General features: G+C 31.5%; 1 protein-coding gene across 2 annotated transcripts in view; it reads right to left on the bottom strand.

Annotated features, from left to right (window-relative positions):
• Window positions 1-158: 158 nt before the first annotated feature.
• LOC143245258 (ras-specific guanine nucleotide-releasing factor RalGPS2-like) overlaps window positions 159-11,083 on the bottom strand; it is a 67,299-nt gene continuing 56,374 nt past the window's right edge. For both annotated transcript variants that reach the window (XM_076491415.1, XM_076491417.1), the window contains exons 14-17: window positions 10,323-10,422; window positions 7,627-7,719; window positions 6,747-6,944; window positions 159-4,115 (exon numbers count right to left, since the gene is read on the bottom strand). In XM_076491415.1, coding sequence (XP_076347530.1) covers window positions 4,071-4,115; window positions 6,747-6,944; window positions 7,627-7,719; window positions 10,323-10,422 — 436 coding nt within the window. In that variant the 3' untranslated portion in view covers window positions 159-4,070. The remainder of the gene's footprint in view (window positions 4,116-6,746; window positions 6,945-7,626; window positions 7,720-10,322; window positions 10,423-11,083) is intronic.

Here is an 11,083-nt window from a genome sequence, read left to right as displayed (position 1 = left end):
AGCAAATGTGTTATAAAAGTGAGCATTTTGTTGATATACAAATAGTTTTCATTGAAAATCAAATGAAATCATTCAGACATATACCTATGATGTATAAACATCTACTGTGTTCACCACCACCACCAGTGAAAGTTTAAAAAAATATTAAACATTGATTTCATACAACATGTCAGATATTTATTTCCTACTTTATAGGATTATGGTCACAAATCAACATTCGATGACACATATATAGTCAACATTTTGTAAAAAATAAACTGTACAACAAAAATACAAGTTAAAGTTAGAATCTCACTCAAGAAATACACATTACATAAACAGAATAAAATAGTTGCAAACTAATGGCTTGGAAAATGACAAAAAGTGTAATTCATAAAGAATGACTTTACTAAAGCAGTTACAGTGAAGTTACTTGTTTTTAATGAAGACAAGGCCTGTGTGCAAGGACTAACCCAAATGTCCAAGTAAACTTTAAATACATATATATATAGGGCAGAGAGAGAGAGATTGGAAGTAACAAAGCAAAATGAAAACCAAACAAAAATTGAGCAGTAAATTTCATTCAACAAAAACAAACTGACTGATAAACAATGACTCAACTTAATGCCAACCAGAAAAATTTAACAAATCATCAATTTTTATATGTGAACCACAATGTTCCTCTTAGTTAATTCAACTTAACGAATCTTTTACACCAACAATTGTAGTTGAGAACTAAACACGAAGCTCTGTACCTTTCCATGACATCCTTTACTTACACCACCAAAGCCAACTGCAATATCAGCTTTGAACTGTAACTATATCCACACTTAATGGTAGATGTCAGGACAACAAGTAGATAAAAAAAAAAAATTAACTAAACATAAAGCAACAGAGGATTTCATAATTCAAAATTCAGATTTCTTAACCCTCAAACTATCACCTTATTTTTACACCATTCACTACTGGGAAGGGGGGTGTCAACACCTTACATCAGATTGGATATACATTATGCTTTGTTTTAAAACACTCAAGTGTAAAGAAATGACCAGAAAAATATTTAATTTTAAAATAAACCACATAAGGAACTACAGTGGAATTAAAAAAAATAACACCAATATTGTAATTCATTAGATATTAGGAACTCTTAAGCTATTTGGTAAATGAATGGTTTTGAAAAAGGCAGATGGAATGCACATGGGTTACAGCAATAATTCTAGGGTTAGTGAATATGAAGAACATTTCTTTCTAAAAGCACAACTTCAAGAACACAACTGCTACTTGTGTTAAAACAGTTAAATTAGTAGTTGAAAAGACAGCACATACAAAACTAAAATTGGAAGTAATTCATTAGTCCATTAACAGGTTATATCTGCTTATGTCACATCATATGCATTTTGCTTAAGCAAAAAGACATCTTCAGATAAAAAAACTTGCCCAAGTAATAAGTAATGGTAAAAGTATTCTGAGGGTGGTCAAACATGTGGATAGAAAACAAAAGCCAAAATACTAAAGTGGACAGTTCTGTATATGGATACAGAAGATAGGATGGCAAAGGATAAGTAATTCTGCAGATGAAATCACAATATCCTGGAAAGATATTTATGATCCTAAATCAATAAAAAAAGATGGGACTGTCTTACAACTGGAAGACAATGTATGGCTAAAGCTATGGAACAAATGTATTCTAAAAACTCTAATACATCTAGGTAAAGTACAAAATTTAGTTATTACTAGTATAGATTAAGAGGATAGCATCTAAATATAAAAATATCAGGACTGGACAAGGCAATTAATTAGCTCTGAAGCCTAAAGAACATAAACATATATGCAAGCTGAAAAGAATGACAAGAAATATTTAAAATCATACAAGTTCCAATTCACAACTCCTGCTATTGTCAGGTTTGAAACCTAATAAGCTTACAGGTAAGTTTTTGAAACAAATTGGTATCAAAAGGTGAAAAATATGAGAGGTCTTCAGATGTGACACCTTCAACAATGATATGATGGAAACGCCATCAAAGTTCAGTATATTTCTAAAACAAAAATATCCTACTATGCAATTATTGGACCTTCAATTGTTAAAACCAAAAGTCCAGAAACCAAAGCTGAACAAGAGTTAGCAAGGAGAGTAAGGGTATTAGTAACATAAATACCCTCTCCACCTGTCAAAGAAATCAATAAATGAAAAGCTGTGATACTGAAGTTCAGTCGTAGCTTTGCAAATCAGGTATCAGAAATAAATTTTTAAATCCTTGCTAGTGTGGCAGAAACCTAGAATTTGAATCATTACAAACAGAGATTAGTAAATACAACAAGTAGTAGAAGATAGTTCATGTGCCTATGAAACATCGTTTGGCATCAGAATTTAATAGAGCTGTTGTAGCAATGAGTATGGAGATAGAAGAAAAGCCGCCAGATGGATAATGGCAAGATAACTTTGACATATATCTTGTCTAAATGATTAACTCGGACAGTGTTGTAGATGTTAAAGTTTTTAGATTTGCCTACAAATAATAAACCAACACAGATCATATGTTGATGATAAAATAAAATAATGGGTTTTGGAGTAGTTTCATGTTAAGTGAAAAATTGTCTTTATGTAAGCCTTTCACTACAAAGAGAAAATTATCCGACCGTTGTCAAGAAAACTTCCAAAAATTTACATTCTCATAAAAAAATTAAGATATCTATTGTACAGGCTTTACGTTTTTTGAAGAACACTCGGCTGAATAGTTCCTTGAAAACGTAGTATTTGGAATAAAATATTAAAAAGTATCAGATAGTTTCATAATTATTAAAAACAAGAGTTTAAATCTAATTATTTATAAATTTTCTTAACTAGTTCAATTCCATGATTTTTCATAAAATAGTGTAAGAAAAACACAAAAGTGCAGTTGAAAAGCTGATAACTCTTTAACAAAAAGGATTTTTAACTAGACTCAGATATTTTTAATTTGATGACAATTTCTTTTAAGAATTATAAAGTCTTAACCAGACTAACATTGTTTACAAGTGGTTTTACAATAATTTATTTTAAAAATAGTTACATAAAGAAGTCACATAATATTTTTGTCTTTAACAAAGAAAGTTAACCAACGAAATTACTTCAAAGATTTTTGGTAGTTCTTTTAAACATCTAGCACAAAATCATTAGAACATAAAAATGAAAAGACATTTTATACAAACACTGTTAGTGCTAACAGAAGCTCATAAGGCACATTCGTTTATTCTTTACAAGCAGAGTTCTAGTTAGAATTCAGGTTAAGGCCGCTTAGCATTACTGTACAGGCACACACTATCACACACTAATATATACATGTATCGAAATTTACAGAAGTGGGGAAAACTAGTACACCCACGCACTCACATGTGATGAAATAACACATTTTACTTTACTATCTCTTGAGAGAGACAAAAATATGGCATTCAATGAAAGAGATATTTTAGAATGTTTTATATAACTAATGTATTTATATAATACATATATTCATTTAGGACAAAATTAAAGTCATCCAAATGTACACTTCAGACACTTTCTCATCAATTGGAGATTCGCATTTGACTTCTTGTATTCTTACTGTATCACATAACTCACCATCACTTTACAAACGTATCTTTAGAGTGAGTAATTTTCATACATGCCAAAGTTTCACTTTTGTACTAAATGGAAACAGTACATGAAAAGAAAAGAGACAGACTAAAAAAAAAAAACAATATAAAAGAAACAACTGCTCATTTAGTATGACACATTAAGTTGCTCTCTTAGAAGAATGACAATTACCTTAAAAACTTATGGCTACCAAATCCAGATATTTTTATACTAACAAGCAGAAGTGGTTGTTCTGAGAGCTGTTAATATCCTACTGTGAATTTCCTACCTGAACTATTCAGCAGAGCAGTTTTCTTTGATGTTGTTTTAGAAAATGCAGTCTTACAGAACGAATACTGCTTTCCTCAAATGTGGCAACCTATCCACAAGATTACATCTGTTTTCCATGGAAGTTTTAGACTTTATTAAAGTGCAAAAACCACACTTTCTATAAATCTTGAGCATCAGGTATTGTTTCATCATCCTTTCTTTAATGTTTTCATTCTATTACTCCTTCATCAAATGTCATTAGGTTTGCTGGAGGCTTAAATATAAAAATAATAAAAACCACAATATTACTATATGCAGACAAACCACGATTTTCATAAAATAAGTTTTGTTATGTTTGATTCAATTTTTCTATTCTCCTGCCATGTTAAAAAATTAATATACTTTTTTTCTAGATTAAATATTTCACAAGTTTAATGTATTTAGTATTTTTACCTGAATGGCACTGTGCAACGTATGATCTGAACATACAGCTAAGACATGGCTAAATTTCAGACTTAAGACATCACAAACTTAAACTACTGACCAGAAAGAATACAACTAGCCATTAACAACTACAGCACATGCTGTTATTCTGAGCTAAATAGAACTGACTATCACAGTTATAATGTCCCACAGTTAAGTGTTTATAGTGATATTTCTTACCTTGAACTATATTCACTCCAATTCATGGTCCAGCACTAGTTCCAGTTCAGTGTATATTACAATTTTAAAACAAATAATCCACACTCCCCAATATTAGAATTAATTCAAAAGACAAAAAAAGGTCGCTAATTTGAAAATTTAAGTTACACATTCTTCAAAACAAAAGAGTGTGTCAGTTCCACACTCACAGCTATAACAGTCTCAAAATCGACTATTCATCTCTTTCCTTTTACACTTCTTACTGTTTACTTTTTTTGCATGCAGTTTGTAAAACAGAAACAAAATTAATGAAAACAATAACTACAATAAGTTCATGTTAAATAGTCTCATTTCTTGATGACTAGAAATGTACTTGATATAAAAATATATCTCAGAATGGCTGGTATGGGTATTAATACTTTTACTGATAAGGAGAGAACGGGTTACGAAGATGACCTAGGAAGGTTGTAACGTTGTTCTTTCCTTTCAGTAAGTGTTAATACCCATACTAGTCTAACATTTGAACAACAACTTTCAGAGGAATAGAAGCTCACAATCTTGACATGTGATATACATAAAAATTTCCTACACAAGTTAACTCACGAAAAGACCCAAAGATATTCATCATGTATTACACAAAATACTTCTTCCAACATTGATATGTATATCCTACATTGTAGTTTCAATCAAGGTTTAAAAAGTTTCACGTTCGAAACCTTTTTTTCTATTTCAACTTTGTCTTCTAAACTCGTGACGATTAAAACCTTTGAGGCTTCCCTTACATTTCTGATGAATTTGATACATAATTTTAATATATATTTAAAAATGTAATTATTGTAAGTTCTTTCAACTACTACACTTTAAGCATATGGTAGTATAGTGCAAAGTGAAACATTTTTAAGATGCACAGGAAGTATTACAGTGTCTGGGTAGCATCTAAGAAATATTTTGCTGTTAAATTCATGTCCCCTCAAATAAAAAAAGTCAGTTGATTGCTAGAATTCTGCCTTTCAGTATAAGTACAAATGTTAGCCCTCTACTGACAATAAATAAAGCATTACAGAGCTTAGATCTCCAGTTTTCAAGTATTAGTCAAAGAGTTATATCTTTCTCTGCCTTCCAACTTAGAGCAGCTACACTGTTTTATTGCTACTAATGTTATATCAGATTTAGGCCTAGATACAGTACGAGATTAGTGATAAATTATATCAATGTACAGTTAATCAAGTTGGGAAATGTGACAGTTACCAACTACTAATTATATATAAAGTATTCTATATAAGCTCTGACAAAACCTAACTAACAATTACCAGTCAAGGGTGACTAATAAAGCATTGTCCTGTTTGTTCTTAGAATAAATTTCAGCCCTGGTAAGACAGTGAATTCATGATGACGAGAAACCTACTTGAAGTAAAAATGAATCTCAAGATGGCTGGTATGGGTATTAAAACTTTTATTCAAATAAAGTTGAGAACAAAATTTTGATCTAAGTGAACTGTTTGATAACTTAGTAGAAATCAGCCCAGACATGTACATCTTCAAAAGACAATTATAAAGACCTAAAAATAAAATGTACAATTGCAATGATTTTGGATAACAAAACAACAAGTGCCTTGTATGAAAACTAGAAACATCCTGATGCATGTTGTTCAGAGTAAACAAAAATTGTTACATCTAGTACAACTCTCATCCTGACTTTGTTTTGGTAAATCAGATACAATTTTACATTTTTATGTGATTTTCAGAAACACATTAAATTATGTACCATGCATTAACGATATCAAACCACTCTTGGAAGAATATTCTGAATTTCAATCATACCGTTTCTTTTCCTGTATTTTTATTGTTATTTTTCATATACAATAAAATCAGTATCAGTTTTACAAGTTAAGTAGCTACACTTGTCGAGAACTCTTAGTCTGATGTTAAGTTATTCAAATTACTTCAATTTACATGTATATTTCTAACTTTTATTCTTCCAAATAAAACATTCTCCACCTGATAGTGGACTTTCTGGTTCTAATAACGAGAGTTAAGTTCAAAAAATCAAAAATTATTTAAGATAATGTCTAATTTGTTGCTTTCAGAAGTTGTCATAATAATTTATTCAGACAATTTTCTAGCTGTATTTAGGATTTCTTTAATACAGAATATAGTTTGTAATACAACTTTTCTTTTTACATGCCAAAGTACCACTAATTTCTGTCACTAAAGCATGCAAGTTAAGTTACTTAAGACGTTAAATGTTAAGACAAATCCCAACCTGCTCTTGATATTGCTTGGTAGCTTCATGAAGGTAGTAGCACCACTCGAGTGCCTTAATTTGTGTGCCAGCTCGGAACTTGTATATGTTTCCTTTCAGAGGATCACTCAGTTGGAAAGTATCAGACTGGCGAGGGTTTTCACTCCGAACAACCATCCAATCAACAATTGATGTTATTTTGTTGGGGGTGGACTTGAACTGTTTAGAGACAATCATTAAATATAAGAAATATCACACTTCTAATTCGTACACTTCCTGAGTGATCACAATTAACAATTTTGTGCACTTGTTAAGGAAGGAGACATTTCTTTAATTTGTACTCCAAACAATTTCTTTTTGAATAATATGTACATGGCAAGCATTTTAGGGTTTATTTAATGTTTCAATTTACATGAGAGAAAAAATACTCAATGTTTCATTTACAAATCAAATACACAGAGATCTAAATAGGTGTCCTTGTAATGATATTTTGAGAGATCTAAATAGGTGTCCTTGTAATGATCTAAATAGGTGTTCTTGTAAGGATATTTTTAAGCTTCATTCTTATTTTAAATCATATTTACTGTCTATCCTTTTACAGTAACTAGTGGAGATGTCACTAGTTCTATAAATACACATTAACTGAAACATCAAGGTGATGGTACAACCACTGTGTTCCAATGCTCTTGGTTCAAATGAAATTTCCAAAGTTTCTTGATGGAAGTAATACACAATTTCAAAGTGCTATTGAACTATAAAAGAAATATATCAAATAACGAGAGAAAGAACTTTATAAAAAGTGTAGTGAACTAGGGAATTTTAGAAGTACTTAATTTTATATTTTACCTATTGTTACACAATTTGTATTTACAAGTAATAATAATAATAATGTTAAACTTACATCTGGTCTGTCACGTCCTTTAAGAGTTTTCGGAGAGAAGTAAATCAAGGATGTTCCCCAAAGACTCACCCAATATCTCACCCATGACGACACCTAACGTGTAAACATATAACACAATCAGAAGTCTCAAAATCTCACCCATGACGACACCTAACGTGTAAACATATAACACAATCAGAAGTCTCAATATCTCACCCATGACGACACCTAACGTGTAAACATATAACACAATCAGAAGTCTCAAAATCTCACCCATGACGACACCTAACGTGTAAACATATAACACAATCAGAAGTCTGAATATCTCACCCATGACGACACCTAACGTGTAAACATATAACACAATCAGAAGTCTCAATATCTCACCCATGGCGACACCTAGCGTGTAAACATATAACACAATCAGAAGTCTGAATATCTCACCCATGGCGACACCTAGCGTGTAAACATATAACACAATCAGAAGTCTGAATATCTCACCCATGGCGACACCTAGCGTGTAAACATATAACACAATCAGAAGTCTGAATATCTCACTCAGGGCGACACCTAGCGTGTAAACATATAACACAATCAGAAGTCTGAATATCTCACCCATGACGACACCTAACGTGTAAACATATAACACAATCAGAAGTCTCAATATCTCACCCATGACGACACCTAACGTGTAAACATATAACACAATCAGAAGTCTGAATATCTCACCCATGACGACACCTAACGTGTAAACATATAACACAATCAGAAGTCTCAATATCTCACCCATGACGACACCTAACGTGTAAACATATAACACAATCAGAAGTCTGAATATCTCACCCATGGCGACACCTAGCGTGTAAACATATAACACAATCAGAAGTCTCAATATCTCACCCATGGCGACACCTAGCGTGTAAACATATAACACAATCAGAAGTCTGAATATCTCACCCATGACGACACCTAACGTGTAAACATATAACACAATCAGAAGTCTGAATATCTCACCCATGACGACACCTAATGTGTAAACATATAACACAATCAGTACTAGTAGTCCCAATATTTCATCTGTGATGACACCTAATGTGTAAACATATAACACAATCAGTACTAATAGTCCCAATATTTCATCTATGATGACACCTAATGTGTAAACATATAACACAATCAGTACTAGAAGTCTGAATTCCTCAAAAGACTTTATAGTTACATAAACAAACTAGTTAACTTTCAAAGAATTCTTTTATTTGGCACTGATATAAATTTATTTATTTGGCAATAAGCCTTATTTAGAATAATTTTAAAAATACAACTCTTAATATCATTTTAGGTTTAAGAGGACCCTAATTAATTACTCATAAAAACAAAAGGGCAATAATGAAACATTCCCTTCAATTACTTCATTATTATATATAACACTGTTTCTCAACAACAGCTTCAAGGGATTCAAGAAAGATGATAAAAAATCACTCATGTAAACCAAAATGTTTTTGTTGTAATTGGTTTTAGCAGTTGATGACAGTTCAGGGAGGCAGCAAGCTAATCCCCAGTAATAAAGAGGTTCACAAGTGATGGTATCAGCTACCTATATTTTTCTACTCTTTCAAGCCATAAGTATTTCAGTATCTACCACTAGTTACTATAATAGTACTTTACAAACTGTTATTACTGCTTCTATATTTGTGCTTATGTCAAAGTTACTAAGGCTACTTGTTGCTAACCCTAGTTTTAAGCTATTGACCAGAGAGAAAGTAGCCATACTGAGGAACTTACAATCATTCTTATACTGCATCAACAGTTTAAAGTGCAAGAAGTATTTTGCCGCATGGTATGGATTCAAACCTGGTTCATCAGCTTTAAAATCCAAAGTGCTACTACAGGGCCAACCCTCATTCTTTGTTACTTAAACTTACATTGAAGAAGTTATCTAAAAAACCTTCTATGTTTAATTCATTTGGAAAATTAAAAAACAGAATATAAAAGTTTTTAACATATTATACTTTAATATTTATTTCAAACTTTTCTTACAAAGCTACACCAAGGATTAAATGCAGAAAGCTTTTCCTATTTTCAAATCAACAGACTACCCAGACAACAGCTTTCTAGTACCAACTACTGTTAACTGTTCAGATACTCACATCTTACCATCACTCTTAGGGTGTACCCATAGCCCCTAAGAGTGCATTCTTGCATCAGAAGAGCATGAATCATCAAGCCTCAAATTAACAGTCTAGCTACACTAACCACTATGGTTTGATCCACTTTGGAAGTGAAATACACAACCAACAGCTAGCTTGTTCCATATATCCATTAAATATTCAACCTTCATAAAAGTACATGTACATAATCTTAAAAAGCAATCAAGTTGTTTGTAATAATAAAAAAAAACTACCCTATCATGCCATCAACTTATAAAAACCACCTAATATTTTCCCCCACAACAAAGATTAAAAAGTGTGCTAGTCAGTACAGTAGATGCTGATAGTACTACACTTGGATTTAAACAGTGAATTCATTTTTTATTTTAAATAGTTCACACTACATCTATTCCCCTCCCAAAATTAAGAAATACACACATAATTAAAGAACTAAGTTCATAAACATGACTTAATATCTCAGTCTTGATAATAATACAGATCTTTAACAAAGTGAAGATAGATGCTTCTTAACAAATAACAGAATATACATTTGATTGAAACCTCACATACCACTGGTTTCTTGCCTTCCTTTAGCAAAGTTTTTCTTTTAAGACATCCTTGAAACGTCATTTGCCCTTCAATTAGTTCTGGATTTAGCTCTTCTGATCCACTAATTTCATGTAAAAATACAATTTACCAATGTAAATCACTAACTACACATAAAATGAGTTCTTCAGTTTTTCAACCACTAATCACATTTAAATATTAAAAACAAAGTTTTTGATGGGAATCAACTGGATATTATATTTAGAAAGATACCATCAATCTTACTTCAATTGATTCTTTTAGAGTACATGACTATAGTTCATTTCTTAGTTTAGCAACATGTTAGATTTAGTAAATAATAATAACAAAAAAGCATTGGAGTGACCATAAAGAACTAACTTTGGAAGATGGTTAGTTTCTGTTGAATATAATGTTACACAATGGGCTGTCTTTGTTGTGCCCACCATGAGTACCAAAACTATATATATTTTTTAAGCATCATAAGCCTGCAGATGTTTTTGCTGAGCCACTGAAGGCCAACCCAAAAACAGATGATCAGTTACACTGCAGTAAAGATTAAACTGTTAACCTGAAGATGACCCAGTAAGGTCAAAATGTTGTCCTCTGCTTTATTAGTAGAAGTGTCAATATCCATACAAGCCGTTCCGAGATGCATTCTTACTTCAAGTGGATTTCTCATCATCAAGAATATATAGTTAACTTTCTATAAATAACATTTATATTGTGTCACATGTAGACAAGAATAAGCTATGAGCAAATAAACT

This window comes from Tachypleus tridentatus, chromosome 2 (assembly GCF_004210375.1).
Source record: "Tachypleus tridentatus isolate NWPU-2018 chromosome 2, ASM421037v1, whole genome shotgun sequence".
NCBI lineage: Eukaryota > Metazoa > Arthropoda > Merostomata > Xiphosura > Limulidae > Tachypleus > Tachypleus tridentatus.
Note: the sequence above shows the minus strand (reverse complement) of the source record. Positions and strands in the feature narration are given on the sequence as shown.